At 51.9% G+C, this 23,261-nt stretch overlaps 1 protein-coding gene across 1 annotated transcript in view; it reads left to right on the top strand.

The window, feature by feature from the left end:
- DLGAP2 (DLG associated protein 2) overlaps positions 1-23,261 on the top strand; it is a 188,484-nt gene that overhangs the window by 115,240 nt on the left and 49,983 nt on the right. The window contains exons 6-7 of the mRNA XM_035003849.1: positions 4,230-4,377; positions 11,945-12,164. Coding sequence (XP_034859740.1) covers positions 4,230-4,377; positions 11,945-12,164 — 368 coding nt within the window. The remainder of the gene's footprint in view (positions 1-4,229; positions 4,378-11,944; positions 12,165-23,261) is intronic.

Raw genomic sequence — 23,261 nt, 5'->3', positions numbered from 1 at the left:
CAGCACAGTCCCCACGACGATGTGGGGTTACGGCACGCACGCAGAATGGACTGAGCTGTGTACTGGAGATCTGCACATCCTACCTACACCAGCTTTGTTTCCATGAATAAAAATGGACTGGGTATTTATTGTCCCATTCTGGGATTTCTGTTTTGGGGGAAAAATCTCTTTTTTGTTCTCTTCAAAAATTTTTAAACGGTTGAAATGTTTCGTTGAGACAAAATCTCACGTGGGAAAATGGGGCCCCATCTGGGCAGCCCCCTCCCCTACAGCTTCCCCCCAGATGAGACATCTCGACCAAATGCCAGAGGAGAAAATCCAGAACCACTACTCTGCATCCCCCTCCCCACATCCAGGCCTTCTGAGGACAAATAAATGTAATGTTTGTTACCATTGACCAAGTGCTCGCCACATGCTGGGCACCACTCCAAGCCTATCGTGTAGAATATTCGGTAATATTCAGTAAGCTCAACACGTTAAGTCCTGTTACTGGGAGCCGCACTCGGCAGAAGCTCACTGAGAGTAGAGACCTGTCTGCAAGGACGCATGGGCTCAAGCAGGGCGCGAACCCAGGCTGGCCCCCCGTGTGTGCGCCCCCCAGAATGAACCGCTCTGTGCACTGTGGGACTCCATCACCTGACGCGGGGCCCAGTGTGCATGCAGCGCTGTGTTCGAGGGGGGGGCTGTTCGCGCCACCCCCGGGGGTCTCTTTCCCACAGATCCTCTCACTTTCTAAAAATACATTGACTCATGCCCCAAACTCATGACTTTTCTCACATAACCCCTGGGCTCTCCTCTTCGTGGACAAACGCGACGAACTGTTCAGAATGGTCACTTACACTCTCATTGTGTCGGTCTGGAGCCGCTGCCGCCTCGCTGGCTCCGGGCCGTCTGCAGGTGGCTCTTCCTCTCCCTCCCTTCGGCTCCCCTGGGGTGGCCGGTGACCGTGCTCCGTGTCCCCCTCTGGCCTCGGGGCTCAGGCCTGTTCCGGCGTCCTGCCCCTCAGACAAACTACCCTGAAGACGGGAAATAGTCACAATTGAGCTCCGGGCTGGACCCTGTGCCCCAAGCAGGAGAAGACACGACAACAGACACATCTCCTAACCCTTCCTACCGAACTAATGTGGAGAGACGCCTCCGAATTTGGAATGGACTCGGTTAGTACGGATTTCCCCTTCATGCAACCTGCAGAGGGCTTACCGCTTTTCGGAGGTGGCAGAGATAAAGGGCTGGGTTCTTTTGTCTGGATTCTCGAGTCTGCTTACAGGATCTACATCGCTGATGGTAGGGCCTGCTTAGCTGTGTACATGGTTCTGTCCATCTGTCTCCTGGGGTCTGACGTCAGGGAGGAGCTCATGAGCCTGGGATTCAGCCCACAGCCCTGTGGCAGCCACCAGCAGCAAGGGACACGGGGACTCCAGGAAGCCTCCTCTGCTCCTTTGCTTCCCGCTCTGGCAGCCTTCAATGCCGGCCTCCATGCTCACAGGACCGCCCAGCGTGGGCTCCATTTGGAAGCGGAAAAAACCGGAAAAAGTATCCTCGCGTTATTCTGAAAAACTTTTTTATGATTTCCTTTTAGTATTCTCTAAGCTACGGCAAATCTGCACATGAAAATCTATTTCTCCCCCTGGCAACTAGGATCCCAAAGTAGGAACTATCCATTTGAGAGAGTAACCAAGGGGCTTTGAGGGGATTTCAGAATGAGATGGGTTTCCTAGGACAGTTTCTGCAGAGGAGCGGGGAGCTGTTCTGGAGTGAGGGCCCCGGGAGTCTTGGGGTGTGCGTTCTATGCAGAAGGCACCTGCCACCGGCTTCTAACCCCACCTGTGCTCCTCAGTCTCAGGTCCTGATTTTCAGCCTCCAGGTGTGTGATTTATGCGGATAGCTGGCTTTCCATTTATATGATTTATATGGACACGGCGGGATTGTAAAATGCTAAACCGTCACAATAAAAAAAAATCTATTAAGCCTAGTGAGGTTGAAGTTGTGTTTTTTTTTAACTATTTAAAATATATGGTAATGAAGGACCATACTTTGGGGGCTCTCAGCTTCTATGACTCAGCAGCTGCGATCTTGGGGCTAAAAGCCTGAATTCTGGAGCAGACTGCTGTCACAGTCTAGCCCTGCTACACTCTGCATGAGCCTGCACAGTGACTCAGTGTCCCGTTTGGACAATGCCAAATGCTTACAGGGGTATCCAGCACAATAGTTGTAGCAAACATTAACCATCATGAGTCAATGTTTAAGAGGGAAAAAAATGTGTTTAGCTCTCTACAGTGGCAGCTGTCCTGTAAGTGGCGTGCCCAGCTTTGGAAGAAAGAGATCACGGAGTTAGAAAACGTTTTGAAACATAGAATCATAGACATAGGCTCACTCAGGGGTGAGTGCCGTCCAAAGCCACCAAAAGGGTCATCTTCTCTCATTTTGAGGACCTCTCCTCACTCACAGGCACCGAGCTAAAACTGTGGAGACAGAGACAGACACAGGTGTCTCCTTTAGGGACTCTCAGGCCCTTCACCTGAGACGATGAGGTGGTGCTATTAGAAGGGAGAGCTACTATATTGCAAGGAAATAAGAAATTGGTACCAACCGGCAGAAATGCAAGGTGTGAAATGAGCCATTTCAAGGAGACAGAAGGAGAGGGGAGATGCAGAAAGTTTGCATTTTTGCAAAGTCAGAAGTGAGGCCAAGAGCCTAAGTCTGGGCTTTTGCCAGAGGCCGCCGGGCTCCCGCTCCCTCACGCAGTGCTGGACTAAACACACGCAGACACTGCGGGGTGAGGCCAGCTGCGAGCACGTGCCCCGCCCACGTGTGCAAGCCAACCTGAGCCCCACACGCAGCAGAGTCCTGGGCAAGGTCCGGCCACTTCCTGCCACATGCACGACAGGTGGCCGCGCCTGGGGGTTTGCTCACCTGTCTTACGGGCGGTCAGGCCAGGCGCATACGGATACGGATCCCCAGCCTGGGATCCCACGAGGAGTCCGGGCAGATCCACCACTCCCTGTTAGGTGCCAAAATGAGAACCAGCTGTATGACAGCTAATTTCTTCCTCTTTTCGTTTTGTTCTGTTTTGAGTGAAGGGAGCTGGAATGTGTTACACACCTGGTTTTAAAACAAAAATTGCCATAATAATAATTTACAATATAAACTGTATTCTACTAGAATGTAAAAATAAGTATTTTTAATTTTAGCAGAAATACTGACTTTAAATCTGTAATGAATGGGCTCTGCTTAATCAGAACTTAGAGTTAAGCCCAAGTTTCTCTGCTGCCCCATTTTTACGGAAAGAAGTAAATCACAGAGAAAACAAATTACGTCAGGAATTTACTTTGAAAAGCAAGGAACAAACTTTAACTGGCTGTAGAGCCAGACTTAGCAACCAAGTATTTCTACACATTTTTACATCCAAGCCCATGCACTGATCCTATTCCGTGTTCCCACTGCACTGATCCTACTCCGTGTTCCCACTGCGATCCAAACTAGGAGAGAAGCTTCGGTACATCTGGTCTTAAAACTCCCGTTTTTGATCAGATAAAATGAATTTTTACTCTATTATCAAAAGATTGTCCGCAGAACTTGAAACAGAGAATTCAGTGGGCCAGAAGTTTAAGCTGTTGACCTTTCTGCCTGCCAAATGCCCTCACGGTAGAGCATACCCTAAAGCGGGATCAGAGAACATTGGTTTGTAAGGGAGTTTGGAGGAACACGGCCACCGTGATTGTGAGGTGGGGTGGACCTCGCAGCCTGCTCTTTCTGTCTGCAGTACGTGACCTGCACTACTGTGCATGAGTTACAACTGAAGGCAAGCCTTTTGTTTTTCTTTTTATTTTTCTGAGTGTGTAAAGCTGCCAAAAGCTAACATGACTTTTATGAGATTCTCAGGTTTTTGGGTTAAATTCAGGAGCCACGTCCACTGCTGTGCTGTGTGAGTTATGGTGCTTTTTGGCACCTTTTTGTTAACATGGAATGATCCTAACTTCATTACCTGGCCACAGTCAGGTCTCAAAGCAGCTTTGTAAATAGCATCCTCTGTTACTTCTGATGACTTTGCATTTGTAACTGAGCCTGCAGAGTGTGGACCTAAGGCCAGGATGTCCGCCAAAAGACACACATTCAGCTGGAAACTTTCCAACGGCCTCTCGGCGCAGGTTGGAATGACCCTCACCTGCTCTGCCCCTTCCGTGCATGTTCACAGAACGCCTTTTCTCTTCATTTCTTTTCTCTTTTAGCCAGAGCTACCCGCAAGCTGCAAGCGACGTGCCTGCCAGCCACAGCCTGGACCCCTCGGCCAGCTACAACTCCCCGAAATTCCGCTCCCGGAACCAGAGCTACATGAGAGCTGTCAGCACCCTGAGTCAGGCCAGCTGTGTGAGCCAGGTCGGGAATTCCTTCCCTCCCCTCTCCCTCGGGTCAGGTCTCTGAAGCCGTGTCCTCACAAGGCCGTGAGCAGATGTGAGGTTCCTGCCTGGAACCGTCTCTCTGACCACACACCCGGGAACCCTGTAACACTGAGTTCTCGGCCACACCTGTGACGGCATCCCCCTTCCACGGGCCTGCTCTGAGTCAGGGCTGACGTCTCAGCCTGCTTGCGGTCTTAGCTCGGGCTGTCTTCCTTTCCCCAGGAGGCTTCCCCAGGGAAACGGGGCCAGCGCAGGTCCATGACAGCTGGGCTCTGACGGCAGTGGAAACTTGGACGGTCCAGTAAGAAGAGCTGAGAGCAATCCGGGGTGCAGAGCTGTGTTTGCCAGGCGCACAGGACGTATTTCTCAGTTCTCTCACAGCCCCGGTGGGATCTGTGGCCCTGGGGTGGATGGTGGTGTTTGGTGTTTTAATCGGGCGCAGAGGCGTGGCTGCCCGAGGCAGGGAGACTGGCAGGCTTGCCCATCCTGTTTTGAGCTGTTCAAAGAGTAGCAAGAGTCGCGGTAGGATCGATAAGCATTGAATTCCTGCATTTTTAATTAAACAGGTTGCTTACTAATTTTAGCTGCCTTTAAAAACAGTGCTGAAGCTCACCCCAAGTGTCTCAGGCTTACGCCTAATGTTTTCTTGCACTTCCTGCAGAGTCATGGCTAGGGTGCTGCTCGGGCAGAGCCCGGCTCCCTTCCCTTCCTGCCCCCCCCCCCCAGCCTCTGCCTCCTGAGCCTGCGTGTCCCTTAACCATCTTGAACCTCTCCTTCCTCATCAGCGGGGAGAGGAAGGGTGCACCCGGTACTGTGGGAACAGGTGGCGTAACACATTCGCGCACGGAGCAGGTGGCTAATGAAGGCTGGATCTCACGTAAAGAGCAGCATAGAGTCAGTACGCGGTAAATGCCAGCCATTATCGTTACTACAGTAATAATAATAATACTGCTAGTACATAATTCTGAAAAACCCTCCTGGTTACAGGCTAACGCTATGGGCTCTTGGTAGCTTGCCAGGGGTTCAAAGTTGCTGAAGACTGTTTTGCCACAGGCTTTAAATGCCTTATAAAGCAAGAGTCTGTTCATTTTACAGTTTTTTCTCATCAGAAAGTTGCACTCTGGACTTTTTCTACTGAACAATCTGGGTTTTTCCTGTTCCACAACTGAAGAAAGACATGGCCTCTTTCATCAACTCAGATGCTATTTTTCTTTAAAAACAGGATTAGGTTTCCAGCTACAGCAAAGAGAATTCCAGTGACCCCCCCCCCCAAGACAAGGAAAGGACTATTCCTGACTCTGCACACGAGGGCCATCCTGGACTGAACCTCAGCCCGAGGCAAGCCAGGACACTGGGTCACGCTGCGGCCCGACCTCAAATGCCCCCACAAATAATAATAAAAATAGCAATAGCAACTATAGATGGTCAGCAACTAGATTACTATTATTATCTAATTAATCAGGGAAACATCCCATTTTAGCATAAACTCCAAGATGACGTTAGGAATTACTAACTGAACAGAGCGCATGCAGAGACGCCCTCAACCTCGCTCCCCCCGCCTCCAGGAGAAGGACCTTCACGGCAGACTTCTCCCGAGACGCCAGCTTCCCTTCCGGTTACAACACCTCCTTTGCCAAAATACAACTTTAGAGTCAGACGTGGCCCCATCAGGGTCTGCAGCAGGGTGCAAGGTGATTTCACCGCAGACGGGGTGACTCCTGCAGGCTTTGCTTTCTTTCTCTTTTTTTATTTGAGTTGACTTGACCCCCGATGTTGCCTTAGATTCAGGTGCACCGCAGAGTGACTGGACCCCGTTAGGCATCATGCGCTGCTCACCCCAGTGTCGCTGCGTGCTGTTCCATCGTGCTTCCTGCTGTTACAATGTAACGGACCTTCCTGCGCCTTCCATTCCCCTGACTCCTTCATTCCATTACCAGAAGCCTGCACCTCCCCTCCCCTCTCCCATTTCGCCCGTGCCCTCATCCCTCTCCCGGCAACCGACAGTTTGTTCTCTGTGTTTGTGGGTCTGATTCTGCTTTTCATTTGTTCTCATTTGTGCTCAACAAACAGGTTCCGCTGAATGCACAGCACACCTCTCCAGATGCTCTTGTGAAAGCCGCCAGCTTCCTAGTTGCAGAAACATAAGCCATGCACTACCCTCTACACCATGTTTTTAGTGAACCCAAGCTGGGATTTCCAAAAATACATCAGTAAAAAAACAGGTCCCCGCACCTTTTTCTATCTGAAAAGATTCGTCATTGTAAATAAGAGCAATAGCACACAAGCTGGATGTTTGGGGGTTTTACTTATTTTGATGACTTTGACATTTGGGATTCTAAGTCATTCTGATTGCTAAGTTCTATGACAGGACTTTACATCAAATCAATTTTTAATTCTGGACAAAAAAAATTGTTACTTAAAATAACCCTGGCACCCTGACAGTGGATGGGGCCGTTTTACCCCTGGAAACAAATTTGTAGTAATCCCGTATCAAACCCTGGCTGGTGTGATCTACCAATCCGAGGAGGAGAAGGATGCAGTTTCCAGTAATGGGGCACAGTGCATTTGGGGTGATGCCCCTGGGAACCCCGCAGTGTCCCTGAGATGCTTGAATTTGTGGCTAAAGCTGTTGGGAGTTCACTCTTTAATACTCAACGTTCAGTGAAATGAAAAGTCTAACTGAGTGCTTGTGAAACTGGCTTGTCTGTAAGCCGGGCTGTGGTTTGAACTTGAGTCGCTGGGCTCAGGTCTGGCCTCTCTGAGCTCACGAACCTGGGACGAGTCGCATGGGTGCGTGCATTGTGTGGGCTGATGCTGTGGGATTGCCAGCATCTAGGACTGCAATGGCGCCCGGTGCTCGGGACGTTACACCTTCCCAGTGACCAGCCTGAGTGGTGGGATTTATTGTTAACCGTGCGGTTTCTTCCCTGGAGGAATCTCCCGGAAAATGCTAGGAAAGCGCATTGATGTTGCTTGTGTGGGACCGTGGACGTGGCACGGAGGCGGTCTCGGTGCATTCAGCCCGTGTGTCTGAGCTCTCTGGGCATCTCCTTTGTTGCTGACCTTTCCTGAGCTCTCTGGGATGCACCAGCTTGCCGGTTCATCTGACAGGACCCCAAACGGTGCTCTAACTCCCAGAAAGATGTTCCCTACCGTTTCAGAGAACACAGCGGACTTTGTTCTGGGTTGCACTGCCCCCCCCACACACACACTTCAGTGCTCTGCGTTAATGTCTGTCTAGCTAAGTCTATTCCATAGATGGAAGAATGCCCACGTTTTTCATATCCCGGAGATGCACTGAGAGCAAAACTGTAAGACCATCTAATCCTCCATCATTCGATAAATAATGGTGTGACGGCAGTGTGGCCTGCGTGTCCGCATCCCTGTGATGGGCTCTGTCACCCGGGGCCACCCAGCGGGGCGTGACCACTGTGGGTTCCTGGCAGACCCGCCCTCAGCCAAGTGCCCTGGAGCTCCTTCCCAGCGCTGCGGGGACTCGGGAATGCAGGGGAGCAGGACGCCCAGTAGCAAGGGAGGAACTGGGTCTCCAGACGGCCGCCCATCTGACAGCAGGAGTGGAGCGGATTCGTGTCTGTGCCTGTCGCCTCCCACGGTCGCCCACAGGGATGAGCACCCCAGCCACCCGCCCGTCGCCTCATCCCCACCACCCTGAGCAGCCTCCTTCCCTGTGTTACCTTGCCACATTCCCACACCCCACGTGTGGAGGGCCAGTGTCCCGCCCCAGAGGGGTCACAGAGCCACGCAGACGCAAGCCGCCCACACATACTGGCGTTGCTGGGGTCAGACACGCCTATGTGCCCCAGCCCTCTCCGGGCAAGCTGCAGGGACACAGCCTTACCGTGTCCCAGGGCGTGAAGAGGCCGGCCCGGCTGGGTCCAGACCTCCCCCGGCTCCTCTCCGTGGGAAGGACATGGAGGCCCCGCACAGAAGGTGCACACACGGGGCCACTGGGGAGGCAAGGCCGGGCTGCTGTGGCGCATGGGCGCCCTAGTGTTAGGGGGACTGCTGTGCCCCTGTGTTCTCGCGCTTGGCATAGCTCCCAGCTCAGCCAGCCCAGCCCCCTGAGGTCACCGGAGCTGAGTCTCCGCATTTACTTCGTTTCCCTTCATGCACGGTTGGGCTAATTCTGAGAGTCCGCCCCGTTTCCTGGAGCTGGCGGTGTGGTGCTGGGGGTCTGGAGCTGCGTGGACGGTGGACCCTCTGCGTCCTGGCTGAGGAAGACGTTTGCCTTCAGCTTCCAACCGGGCCCGCTGTCTCACGGTCCCCTTCTTTCTCTCTTTCTCTTTCTCTTTCTCTCTCTTTCTGTTTAAAAAGCCATTCAGGCATGGTCATAGCCTCCTTCTATCATGCATCCTTTCCCCCCCCCCAAAAAAAATTGTGGTAAAATATCCATAACAAAATTCTCCGTCTTAACCGTTTTTAAGTGCGCAGATCAGTGGTGCTGTGCAGGTGTCCCCCCCCCCCCGTGTCCCCAGAACTCTGGCAGAACTCCAGCTCTGTCCCCACAGAACACGAGCCCCCTGCCCCCAGCCCCAGGCGCCACCGTCTCCGCGTCTCTGCGGAAGTGACTCCTCCAGGGACCTCACGCGAGTAGAACCGCAGTGTCTTTCCTCATCTGGCTGGCTTCTTTCCCTCAGCATCCCGCCCTCCAGGTCCCTCGCCATCAGAGCAGGTGTCAGGCCCTCCTCCGTGGGCAGGGCGGAGGAATGGTCCACCCTGTGAACGCGGGTCTGCAAATCGCGGTTCTCGTCCCTGCTTTGTTCGTAGGGACCGATACCCAGACGTGGCATGCCGGGTCCTGGGGGAGTTCTTTTCATTTCTGGAAGACCCGCCACCCCCCTTCCGCAGCGGCCACACCAGCATCCATTTCCACCGGCCGTGCCTGCCCTGGAGCGCCATGTGTCGCAACCTCTGCCACACGCAGGACAGTCACCCTGTCACCCCCCGTTTCCCCGACTTTGGTTCCTTGGTGCCCACGTTCTCCAGAAGCAAGTCAAGCCATGTTTCTGAGTCTATGGTTCATGAAAGAAGACGGAGGAAGCTTCAGAGGACACTGATTCTTGCCATAACTTTCACACCATTGCCTTAACGTCCTCCTGCGATTTCCGGGGGCTGCCGGTGGCTTGAGTCCCCGTGTAAACTCATACCCGCGTTTCCAAATCTCCCTCAGGCTCCGTGAACACATCCGCTCCCAGAGAGCAGGTCATTTCGGTTCCTCTCTGGACCAAAATTTGAGATTTTTCTCAACTACTTATTATTTGCTTGGGAGAAACAAGGCACCTTCCTTTCTAGAACCCCACGGATGTGTTTGTGTAGCGTGAGTGCCAGCCAGGTATCCTTACTGAAATTTTAGTCTTTTGCTTGGAGAATGGTTTTCTCCTTCAAGGAGCGAGTTCCTGCACCCATGGTCGGTTTGAGCAAGGATTTTCACTAAATCTTGCAACCAGATGCGATCCACATCGCTCACATTTTGGCCTTTTCAGGCTGTCTAACGTGGATCTTTGACATAAATGACATGAAATGATCTGAGGCTTTTTGATAGAATTCCCCATGAGGGAATACTTGGAGCGAAAGAAGTTTGTCATCGAAAATGCAGTGTTTCAGACCAGTATTTGTGCTTGTGATGTGCTCCACTCTCCGGGGAGCTGGGGCTGTCCTGGTGGGAGAGCCGTGGGTTGTCCGTCCCTGTCCAACTTCATGAACCCGTGAGCCATTCAGACGGACCCTCTCATCCGTAATTTCCCTCTGGTCCTTTCTGCTGGCACTACCCAGAGATTCTCCCCCTTACGCTGAGGGTCTTTGTGGCCCTGGGCACGGTCTTCCAGCATCTCTACCACCAGAGGCCGGCATCGGCATGCTCAGATTCGCCGGGTGAAAGGAGCCATTATTCTAGCGTGTTCGGAACTCCGGGTGACGCGAGAGACGGCCGCATTCAGGACTGCAATTAGAGACGTAAGGAAAAATCATGTTTGTTTTCCTGTCAGAGGGGAGATCGGATTCTTTCACCTGCTTTTACTCTGTGAACGATCAGAGGAAAACGGCAAATCTGGTGTTTCAAACCACACTTGTTTGCATCTGTCGGTCAGCGTCCCCCGGGGTGTGCAGGAAGCTGTGGGTGACACATTTGGATGTGGATGCGGCCGGTGCAGGAATGTGACGGGGACGAGATGCTGCCGGGCTCCACTGCGGTGGGGTGGGCTTCGCGGGAGAAGCCACCCGGCAAGTGGGACAGTTTTCTCAGGGTCTGCCTGGGCTCCTCCCAAAGCCCGGGGCAGGAGGGCTGGGACCGGGGACGATCTAGAGGAATGGTGGAGACCACAGGAGCTGCTCCCTCCGCCCTGCGCCTCCTTCCTCCGTGCAGAGCCCGTGCTCACCCTCACAGCCTCGCGTGAGCCTCGGCCCTTGCCCATCAGCTTCACCAGCAAGTGTCCCATATATCGCAGCTGTTAACCCACACAGGGTTCACCAAGGGGCACACCCAATCTGTGGGAGTAGTAGGGGAGGGCTCCTTCATCAACGTCCCATGCAGCCTAACATGTGACCTCTGCCTATGACCCCGTGAGCCTCCGGTCCTCAGGCCGGTGAGCAGCTGAGCAGTTTCAACTTCTCATTCCTAGAATTCTCGTCTCTCCTCCCACCCCGTTCTCTCCAATGTCACTTTAGTACTGCATTTCACTTCCCTGGATTCCCTTTTAAAACCTCTAGATTCGGCTCATGGGAAATGCATGAGTATCACCCCCGGAAGCCTCAGGTAAAGTGTGTCCCTGGCCAGTGTCACCGACCCCACACAAAGGCCCTCCAGCCGACCCGACAGTCACTCCCATGTGTGCTCGTGATCCCGCTCCTGCCCGAAGCCTTGAGATTTATTGTAATGCATTTGGAGCTTTCAGGTTCCCAGGGTGACTCTATACCTGGAAATTAAATTGCAGGCTTGCGAATAGTTCCTTTCCCTGCTAAATGATCAAAGGAGGCGAGTCTGCTCCTGTCCCGGGCGGGACTGCACTAGAACTGGGATGTACGGGGTGCAGCCTGTCGGCATGGACAGAAACCCCGCCGGCCAGATGTGTGGTGGGTTTCCACGACGACACACAGAAGCAGACCGAACATGTGTTCGTGTGTGTGGCCTCCACATCTCGAGCCGGCCGCTGTAAGCAGCCTGGAGAGGTAACAGAGGCGCCGGGAACACCCGGGGCGGGGACTGGTGTCTGGACGCCGAGCTCGTCCACATACGGCGTCTGCTAAACCTTGTGGTCACGGCCCCCACCCCATCAGGCTTTCCGTGGGCTCCACAGAATCTCAGGAGCATCTTGGGATTGACGATTTGTCTTAGTGTTTGGAAACAATAGCCCGGGAAGACCCTCCCTAAGGCTAACGGATCCCCAAGGCCGATCTCACACGAACGCCGCGGGAAAGACAGACCATGTGTGAGGGTGGGGCTGAATTTTGTTCTCGCTTGTTCTTTGGTGACATGGCTGCGGTCGCCCTGGCCGGGTCTCACCACCGGCTGTGCGTTGTTGTTCCAGATGAGCGAGGCGGAGATGAACGGGCAGTTCGAGTCGGTGTGTGAGTCGGTCTTTAGCGAGGTCGAATCCCAGGCCATGGACGCCCTGGACCTCCCCGGATGCTTCCGAACGAGGAGCCACAGTTACCTTAGAGCTATCCAAGCCGGCTACTCACAGGACGACGAGTGTATTCCAGCCATGGCGCCCTCCAACACCACCTCAACCATCCGATCCACAGCAGGTAAAGGCGCCCTTTCTGACCTTCCTAGCGAGGAACCCACAGGCAAGCGCGGGGTCCTCCTCCCAGAGGAGCGCACGCTCCTTCACCGCAGGTGAAATACACTCTCCAAACATTTGGCACCTTGGCCAAATTGCACTTGACACATTGTCATGTTGCAGTGGGGTTCTGAAACATTGCTTTTATAGCTAACCTTTCTTTTTCTCAGGATGCGATCTCTTAGTGTCAAGATTCTTGAAAAGAATCAAGTATAACTTCTGTAAAGTTTTCTATAGGAAACAAGTTTAAGCGTGACATTTGGACAGTGATTGTGCTTTAAATACCGAAGTTCACTAGATCTCGGTCAAACCTGAGCGTCGTGCCCTGACTCCCGGGCTCCCTCCTCGCTGCGTCCAGTGTGAGCGTCTGCTGCCTGCCGACAGATCCGTAAACATGATTCATTGCTCAGAGCAAATCCATCGTTCTTGTAGATTCACTAATCATCCTTGGGCTCTGCAGATTCAGTGTCACAGTTTGCTTGCATTCTTATGGAAAACCATATCCACCCCTTTGAAAATTTACCACCTAAACCAAATATCGGTGTGGGAAGGCTCTACTCTGTTGTTTATGTAACACAATGAATATGCATGGCCTGGAGAAGCCATAAAACACAGCAAGCCATAAACGCTCTCTGGTCTCTGTACAAAGGCCAAGCAGAGAAACTCAGAGAGCAGCCGTGTTGAGGAGCGAGGTCCTCTGACTCCTGGCAGATGGGGAAGCTGCCGGCACATCGGAGCAAGGAAGGGACCGGTCCGAGAAAAGAGCGAGGATGTTGTCGGGCGAACAAGCATGGGACCGGAGTGGGGGCGGGGCGGGGAGCGCAGGAAGGGGGTCTCTCCGCCCCATCAGCAGCAGGAAGCCTGCTGTCGGGCACTTTGGGAGGAGGGCGTGTGGTGGGAGAGCCTGGAGATGGGAGAGGATGAACTGTGTTCAGGCCTCGTTCCATGCCTCCAGCCCTCCAAGATCGCAGGCTTGTTCACTTCCTGGCTCTCGGTGTTCAGAAGAAGCAGTAGCTGTGAATGATTTATCCAGTAAGCCTAGGGATTAGTTTTCGGAGGGCGTGTGGTCCTCGGCGATCTTTTTGTGAGGCTCTGTGGCACCCAAGTGGGGGGTTGGTGACACTACTTGACCGTGAAGCCTTGGGTGTTCGGAAGAAGTGGGCTGGACCGTGGGGTGCTGTGTTCCCACAGCACAGCTCGGCGGCAACGCAGGGGGCGGCGCCACGGACGTGGTCCATGGACATCAGCAGGACTGTGACTGTGACCGAGGTGCAATATGGCGGGCTTTGTGGGTGGCAGGGCTGAGCCCCTGGCCCTCGGCCTACGTGTCCTGGATCTCAGCAGGTCCCTGACTCCCCTTGGCGGAGTCAGGGACCACCTCTCCCGCTCTGCCCTTTGTGGAAAATGACCAAGTTACAAACTTAGGGAAGTAGTGAGCTTTACAACTGTTGCATTTTAAAAAACACACTTTCAGAGATCGTTGCTGATATCTTTACCAATATTTGTTGAACATCTCTTATGAGCAAGTGACAATTAAGCACTTTCATGGTCTTCAGAAATGCTTTGAAATAATAATTACCTGGTAGAAGATGACTTTATTATGTTTAGAGCTGTCATTATGGGGAAAATAAAAATAAAACTGTTTTCATAGAGATAATGTGAGAACCAGTGCAGAACTCAGACTAAAATTCTAATTTATGTACATATCATTTTCCCAAGTACATTGTTGTGTTCCCAAAATGTATGCACCTGATAAATCATAAAACATGCTTTTATTCAGTGTTTCTCCTGGATCTTGGCCTGGTTACAAAGTCAACATTGCCCCCAAGGCTGAGGGCATGTGGGGCATGCCAGGGTCAGGGAAGGGTCTGAGAATTGGGTTAAGAGAAGAAACAAAAACCGCTAGGGGAGATTTCTAGCACAAAATACCACTTTGAAGAAAGGGGAGTGCAGAGGACTCACTCATTCTTCCGTTTCCTGCTTTACTGCAAGCATTGCATGTATTTATCATCTTTCTCTCCTCCGTAGAATTGAGAGGGTATGCAACAATTGTCCATTTAATCAGATTGAAAAAAATACCTAAGAAATGAAAAGTCCCTATCTGGAAAAACACAGAAAAACAAATGTAGGGGGAGAAACTATCCAACTACACAGCATGTAAATGCCCACTGACCTTCCAATTTGACTCAGGGCTTCCTGTCAGTGAGTCAGAATGGGCCGTCAATCATTCTGTATTAACATATTTAGAAGATCCTATACCAACGTTAACTTCCAATAGCTATCCCCCGTGGTTGGGTGTGTGTGAAGAGAGATTATTTTGACAAATTGATTTTCTTTAAAGGTTCTACAACTATCTCTTGAAAATAATTCCAAAAAAAAACTATTTTCAAATTTATTCACAGCGATTATTTGGAAGCCTAAGATTTATTTAAATATGTTCCTTTTTGCATGCTTGCAAAGTAGAAGTTGGTGTAATTAGGTTGTCGCCCCTTGAACAAATGCAAACATGTCATTTTAATATGCGTCTAGTAATAATGAAATATCCAATAGAGGCATGAAAGGTCTATTAAGAATGCTAAAATATGTCGTAGGCATTCTGTTTTAAACACCGACAAATTGATGGCGCCAGTATGTGTTGCTTGTTTGCGGGGGACTGGAGGTCAGCTGCATTTGACCCTGAAGGGCACGTGGAGATTCGGCCGGGAACAGTCTTCTGCTCAGCTCTCTGGGGAACTCACATGGGGCTCGCACGCACGCTCGGCAGGCGACCCCCAGCCACAGACGTCTGCCCTGCACTGTGTCTTTCATTATGAGAAACACTGCATATTGATTAGTGTCCTCTCCTTAAATGAAGTGGTTTTGAAAACCTCTTTCATTTCACACATGGGTTCTTTCTTGTCTGTGAAATGATTTATCAAAGAGATTTACTTATCTAAATATGCATTTCACCCGATCTTTCTAGGGAGAGAATGTTATTGATACCGTGGAGGAAAATGCTATAAAATTAGATTATAATGATTTTTCTCTGGGTCAAAAGTTTTTTCAACAAATGTCACAACTGATTCTAGAAGTCATTAAAGCAAAGGGAAAATCCATGCAAACCATGACAGTGGAAACAGCCATAAATTTATTTTTATTTGGTTGTTTATAGTTCAATAGTAACTTGTCCCTTGGGCGTACATCATAATTCCAGTTTCCAGGAGCACATTGGGCCTCTAGGGTTCGACTGCCCTCCTCAGCCCCCGGCCACAACTCGGTCCGCTTCCGTCCCCACGCCCCCTTCTCTGACTCTGGGATGACATCGGGCCCCCGCTCAACCCCGGGATGGCTCCCGTGTCTGGATCCTGAACCTAATCACACTTGCAAAGTGCCTTCCGCCAGGGAAGGTGACACAGGGCCCAGAGATGAGAACGTGCACATCTGGGGCTGTGGGCATTCTTCTGTCTACTGTCAGAGGATCGTTATGTAGTGACAGTAAATCCTGCAAATATTGTAGTAAATACTGGCTGAGGGCCTGGGGGAAGGGATGGGTGGATGAGGTCTTCTCGGACACCAAGCCTGGAGTAGATGTCGATGTCTTCTCGGTCAGACAGAAGCCTGGGCACGTGAAACTAATCCTTGTCATGAACCCAAACTCCTCCAGCTGATGGGAAACCAAACCCCAAACCAGACAGGGGGTCTCGTGAGAAGCCCCCAGCTGTGGCAAGGTGACGTGGGTTCTCTCTCCTCCCCACTCCCCCAGGATCAGACTTCCTGCCAAAGGCACATCTCTGACCGCATGGCCACAGCAATCTGTGGCATCTGACGTTTAGGGGCAAGCGCCGACCACAAGGACGTTCGCCCCCTTTACCAGGCTGACTGAGGCGGTCACTAAGGCCTTTGGAGGTCAGACAGTGTCTCTGCAGAGTCTTACGTGGGGCTTCTGCTTTGCGTGTGGACATTGCGTGTGGACATCTCATGGGAGAATTTGCTTCTCCCTCCCCCTCTGAGTTTCAGAAGAACCTGAGTTTCAGAAGAAGTCAAGATACACAGGCTGGACATCGAAAAGGTGGGGTGTCATCTGTGTGATAGGAATTGCCTGAGTTCCTTGGACGACAATCAAAGAATCATCTATCACTTTATCCACATGTGACCTCGACCTTCCGGGTAAACAAGCGAAAGACAGCCTCAGCCCTCAGGACCGGGGAGCGAAACTGCAGTTACCTGAACACGGAGGAGGGGCCCTACATTTACCGGGCAGGCCGTGGACGAGCCCCAAGACTGCCACATGCTCTCTCCTCCAAAGGCACCTGTGTTCGAGTGATCCCCGCCCCTCCCTCAGAAACATGCCCCCATGCACTTACGTGGGGTGGGACCGCAGAGTAAGTGACCCGCAGTCGGGGGCTCCATGTCTGCTCCATCACTGAACTTGTCAAAGGGCTGAGTCCCGGTAGGACAGAGATGAGACCACAGACCCCAGACTCACAGTCCAGGATTCTCACACTTCACGACTGTCTGCAGCTGGCCCTATCCCTCCATCTCCTACCTGAGATACGGGCACGACTCTAGAGGACGCAGGTGCGTGGCGGTTGGGTCGGAGATCCACACAGGAAATTCTGTCCCGTCTTCGTGGAACAGCTAACGATTGTCGCTGGTCACTTATCCCCCTGTGATCTAAATAACCAGTGAGTAAACAAATCAGTGAATCATTCCAGCAGACCTCGAGGTACCACAGACGCACCCCAACCGTGGACCCCGCCTCCCACGCCCTCCACGGCTCGCCCACTGCACGCCGGTGGCATGCCCCCTGGACCTCTGCTCAGCCTTCTGACGGGCCCCCCACGGCACTTCCCATCCTCTCTCCACCCCACCCTCCACACTCCTCTGATGTTCTTGCTAAAAATATAGCCCCCCAAATACATAGGATGGAGTTAAATATAATAAAAAATATAGCCCAGCCCCAGCATGCCCTCCTGGCAGCCTCTCTCGGTTTCCTGTTAGCAGGGAGCAAAGGCTCCGTCCCTGCAGGGATGATAACCCTGGATGACCTGACCCAGGCTGGCCCCCCAGCTGCCCTGAGAGCCCCGACTGGTGCCCACTCCCCTGAGACCCTCTCACTGCTTTTGCATATGCCCTGCCCAGCCCAGAACCCGCTTCCCTGGGTTTCTTTTCTTTCTTTTTTTTTTTTTTTAAGATTTTATTTATTTATTTGAAGAGAGAGACACAGCGAGAGAGGGAACACAAGCAGGGGGGGTGCGAGAGGGAGAAGCAGGCTTCCTGCTGAGCAGGGAGCCCGATGCGGGGCTCGATCCCAGGACCCTGGGATCATGACCTGAGCCGAAGGCAGACGCTTAACGACTGAGCCACCCAGGCGCCCCTTCCCTGGGTTTCTGTATGTGATTCCTGGCTATGCCTTGAGATGCAACTCAGAAATCATTTCTTCCAAAAAGCCTTTTGTGATTCCTTCTTTTTCTGATCAGTTTAGGTGCCAACATAGATTCATTAGTCCTGAGGCACCTGGGTGGCTCAGTCAGTGAAGCATCTGCCCTCAGTTCAGGTCATGATCCCAGGGTCCTGGGATTGAGTCCCGCGTTGGGTTCCCTGCTCCGCGGGGAGCCTGCTTCTCCCTCTCCCTCTGCCCCTCCTCCCATTTGTTCTCTCTCCTTCTCTCTCTCAAATAAATAAATGAAAATCTTAAAAAAAAAAAACAAAAACTCACATTGGAAACGAGAGGAATGTGACCATAAAGTCCTGTGTATGCATTTCAGTTTATTGGTTATCTAGACTTAATCATTTCACATACACCATCTTTAAAATGCACTTAGAAATTATAATTCGTTTGTTACTTTTGTAACTTCAGATTTTCATTCTTTGCTTCTGGGTTCCAAGAAACACCTGAGACAATTTAATACGACAATTTTGGACTTACACAAAAATGGTTTCTAGTTAGGAATTCCTAGATTCTGGAGAATTAGCCTTTTAAGAAAATTATCCTTTGAAGCATGGCACGCGAGTGGAAGAGAATCAGACTTCTTGCTACACGCACGTCCTTCCTGTTGTATTGCGAGTGGCTATACGGTGGAGAACGAAAGCATTGTCATTCTGAGGAATGTTGGAAAATCTCTCCTGGAATGGTTGACTTCATGTGTCAGCGTGACTGGGCCAGATGTTTAGTCAAACACTCTCCTGGGTGTTTCTGCAAGGGTTTGGTTTCTCCCTGCTGAGTGAACGTTTGAATCAGTAGGACAGAGAAAGCAGAATGCCCTCCCTCATCTGGGTGGGCCATGTCTGGTCAGTCGAGGGGCTGAATAGAACAGAAAGCTGACCCTCCCATGGGTAGGAGAGAATTCGTCCTACCTGACTCTTCAAATTGGGAAATCAGCATTTTGCTGCCTGGTAACTTCCCCGTGGGGAGACATGGCCGAGCCTCAGCCCCAGGCAGCAAACTTCTTACCTCCCAGAGCCCACACCCTCCCCCAGGCTGCGGACCTCAGAAAGGGAAATCCAGCCTGACTGCGCCCACCAGGGCCTGAGAGCGGGTCCCGGCCGCCAGGACCACATGCCACAGGAGGGGGACAGGTCCACCAGGCCTGTCGGAGTGAAAGGAGCCGGAAGGCAGATGAAAGTCTGGGAACTCTTTTAGTACAGCAGAGACACGGTGAGCGCCCGAAAAGCCCACAGAGAGGGGAGGGAGAGGTCAGACTTCAGAGGCGGCGCAGCGGTGAGCGGTAGCTGTGGGGGACCCGAGACTCAGCAGTCACAGGGCCCGCGGGCTGGGGCTCATCCCAGCGTGAGCCGTCAGGGCCACGGAGGTCTGCAGGGTTGGAGCGTGTGGCTCTGGGCCAAGGCGTCCATGCTCTCCCAGGAGTGTCCGCGGCTCACGCCCTGCAGGAAGCTGTCCTGAGGAGAGCAGACACGCTCTCGGCAGAGGTCACCTGCTCTGGAGCTGGTCCCCACCTGGAGTCCAGGGGTCCCTAATATAGGCAACAGTCGGGGCTGCATGAATGCCAGTGGGTCACACGGTGAGTATTTTGACTAACTTCTGACTAAGAATTCCTTCGGTTACGGATGCGGGCAGCAGGGCGCATTCACGATGGTGGCGTCTGCGACCTCACTGAGTATTGAACTCAAGAGAGCGGCGGCTGCTCGGTTCTTGACCCTATTCCAAAACATCCCTTAAGTGCATCAGGCTTGGAAGTAACAGTGGTTGTTAGTCCTGCTGTCGGATCTCATTGTTCGCCACGTTACTACTCACATCTGTGTCACCAAGACGTTTAACATTCTGATAACCGTAGTTCAACGTAAGTTCTTTAATCATCTGCATTTTATTTTTTGTGGTTAAAACATTATTTTGAGGAGGAGGCTGTAGGCTCCGCCAAACCGCTGAGGGGTCATAGCGCATGGAAAGGGTTGGGAACACACGCTCCCCGCCAGCAGGCCTCATAGTGAGATTTCTCTGCCTCTAGCAACGAGGTCAGATATGTGCAGCGTTCTATATTGATACCATTGGGTTTTCTCATAGATAATTGATATCAGAAGTTGTTTTACTTTTTACTGTGTGTTGTCTTCCTCTACCGAGGTGTGAGAGCCCTGACAACAGGCCCCTGTTAGGAAGGTCAGACATGCGATCAGGAACATCCAGAGCAGCATCCGCACTTAGAAGGGGCTTGAGTTCGTCACACGTGAATCACCTTGCATGTCCCATGGCTGGAAGGACTTGTAGGACGCACACGGGTTGTGCTCCTGGACTAGCTTTACTCATGGCTGGACACACTCAACAGCGAGTAACGGTATGTCTCCAAAGGGGTCTCAGGGTGGGTTCCCCCCACCACCCCCGACACCGCTGGTCCCACAGAACATGCCTCGTCCCCGGGTCTCAGATCACCAGCCGTGTGGCAGCAAGGATGTGGTATCGGGAAGCCCAGGGCTTGCGTGGTCATGGTGGCCATCCTTCGTGGGGCACTGGTCACAGAGGCATCTCCAGCTACCTGACCGGTCTGAACCCACCAGCTCCAGTGAAACCAGCTGGAAACCACACACCCCATGACCGGGGCTGACAGGCTGGGACGTCCCACCCAAAACAGTCACAAACCCGCAGTGATAGGACATCATTTATCTCGAGTTAATATACTTCGTAGGACTGACCGAAGGTCACGACCATGCTCGAGGTGCTCAGGGGTACACGCCAGATGAATTAGGTTCTCCGATCACCTCATCTACCCCGACCGGGTACAGGACCCCATTAATATTTGCTGAACGCATGAATAATTGACTTGAGAATCTACAGTCTATAAAATATTTAGATCCATTTACTTGAACAGTTTGCACTGACTTATATTTTAAATTCAATATTTAAACTCCCCCTGCATTTGGCTACTATCCAGTTGGGCTTTTCTTCTTTTCGATTTGTCTCTGTGGGGAGTCCCAGTTCCTGAGCACCCACTGCCTTCTTCAGACGTTCCACGGGACACCTGAGCCCACCGTCTACAACACGGACCTGCGAGACAGAATACAGTAATTTACTTTCTGCAATCAATTCCACCCCGGTTCTGAGCGCCTCACCCTCCTGCCTGATTCACCAGGAGTCATTTTGGGTGAGCCCAGGCCTAGGTGACACTGGCACCCCCACGGGGCAGCAAGTCCCCCGGAAACCTGGCGCCAGCTGCCCGGGATCTCCACGTCCCTTCTGAGGGCCCCCCGAGTCTCCTGGCCTTATGCAGGCCTCGCCAGGACTGCAGCTCCCAGAGGCCCACAGACCCCCGTCCTCTGCAGGCTCCGTTCTCGTCCCTCCCCACCCGGACCCCGGGCACACTCTCTGTCGAGTTCAGGCTGTCACAAAGGTCCAGCCAAGGTTACCCTGGAGTTGGCTTCCCCCCAACAAAACCTCCAAGAAGAGGAACCCCAGAGCCGGCTTGTGATGGGAAGGACTGCAGGAAAAAGACATGCAAGTAATACCGCAAAGATGTACCTGCACTGTGGACGTGGTGGGGCAGTCTCCCCAGGTGCCACGGCTGCGCCCTGACCCGGGCCTCGGACAGCCTCTGTGCACACTTCCGAGAAGAGGCGCTCCGTGGCCCACTGACGGCAGAATCATTGCCTGCAGCCCTTCACAGTTGAATTCTCATTCTCTATAGGTAAGGAAACTGCCTTTCTCTAAAATTCAAGACGGCCAAAGTGGAACGCACGTGTCTCAAAAATGTTTCTGTAAGTGAAGAAAAAATTCCACCACTACCTTTCTTCTGCCTTCACGAAGACACCAGAGCTACTCGAAACTCAGACTTTCAGTGAGTGCCAGCTATTTATTATATATCTTCAGGAGCAGGATTCGGCTACACGGAGTGAGTTTGGCTGTTCATGGTCCTGATTTGGAGGAAAGGGTTGAACGAGGTTGATGGCTCAGAGCTTAATCTTTCAACTACTGTTCAGACACCAAAAATGCTACACACACCCACACACACTCAATCACAGTGAGCTGGTTTGGGGTTTAGGGATGTGGACTGTGGGATTCGTATCTCTGCTGACACTTCCACATGACAGACAAGTGGCAGTAACACGTGGTAAGGAAAACCTTATGCAGGATGTAGAAAACATCTATTATTCATAGGTGTAAAGCATTCCTCTTTAAAATATGTCATTGGACGGGCTTTATTTCACCCTAACGTAGCCATGAAGATGCTGTACTTTCTAAACATAAGAAATGAATGGAAGGGCTGGAAAATCCCAGTGGATTGATCACGGGTCCTATTTATCCCTCCGTTGAGCCCCGTGTTATTTTTCGGATGCCAAGGAGGAAAGAGATAACGAAGAGTGAAACGGCAGATCGTATTGATGTTATCGTGAGTATGAGCAGGATACATAAGAAGGAAGAGATTCATTAGCTGAAGCATCAGAAAGCTCATCCCTGGTGGAGGAACTGCAGGTGCTCTGGGCTCCAGAGAGTCAGCCCCGCAGGTGCAATGGGGGAAGCTTCATTTCTGGTTCTTTAAACTGTCTCCTTCTGCAACAGAAGCTTGGCGTTCTCTTGATCCGTGTACTGGTTTATGGTCGGTCATTCATTTGCTTCCATTTTGATCAATCACACACCATCAGCCGAATCCAATCCACAAATACCTCTATCGTGCTTAACACCTGTAAAATACCAGAGAGGTGCTTCGTCCAGTGAGAGGGAACAGAACGTGAAACAGATTGAGGGGCTGCAGATCAATAAATCATAACCATGTTCAAAACTTCTCTACCAAGACTTGCTAGTTAACATTTAATCTCTTCTCGAATAACGTTAAGTTCTTACAGAATGTTCTATGATTCGTAAAATAGCCAACGTTCTTTTCTGAATATTTGCAGCGTGAGCTTGGATCTTAGATCTTAACTGTGAAGATGAGGAGCCTCTCCCACATGTGCCTTCGTGCAGATCGGGATTTAATTGTCTCTGTGAGACGTAACTTCTGGCAAATGCTACTAAAAAAGATGAATATCTTTGGCATGTGGGGCCACTCAAGGAGCAGGTACTGTGTGCTTTTCAAGAGATACTCAGAGGGTCTACAGCTGCGTTTCTTGGCTTTGGAGGAGAGCATGGAGCCAAGTCCCTGAGTCAGAAATGCTGGGGCAAGTGCAGGTGTTGGAACTCACCCGGGTTCTTCAAATGCACGTCTCCAGCATCCAGAACAAGAGAGTATGCACTCAGCATAATTGTGGGATCACATGGCGAGTACTCTGGGGACCAGTGCCAACAAAGAAAGGCATTCAGTTTCTCAAGCATTCAGCTCGAGGTCCACGTTCTGTGATAGGACGGTCGGCAGACCTTGTAAACACTCCAATCTCATCTTTTTCCGATCCCATCAGAGGGGCCCAGGACACGAGCATGCGACTGAGACTCTTAAAGCCCATTACGGTCCCGTGACATGTCCCTCAGGCCAAACCAAATGAGTGCGGCCACGTCACTGGTCCCAGAAAAGGCACAAGGGGTCAGAAGCCTCGGTGCCGTGAGAACGGCAGCTCCCAGCCCGGCTCAAGCTCTGGATCAGGGCACCCAGCTGCCCGGCCACGGCCACTGCTCAGGCCTCCCATGCCTCCGCAGAGCGGCGGA

The sequence above is a fragment of the Mirounga leonina genome, unplaced genomic scaffold (genome assembly GCF_011800145.1).
Source record: "Mirounga leonina isolate KUSES-001 unplaced genomic scaffold, KU_Mleo_1.0 Mir_128, whole genome shotgun sequence".
Taxonomy (NCBI): domain Eukaryota; kingdom Metazoa; phylum Chordata; class Mammalia; order Carnivora; family Phocidae; genus Mirounga; species Mirounga leonina.
Note: the sequence above shows the minus strand (reverse complement) of the source record. Positions and strands in the feature narration are given on the sequence as shown.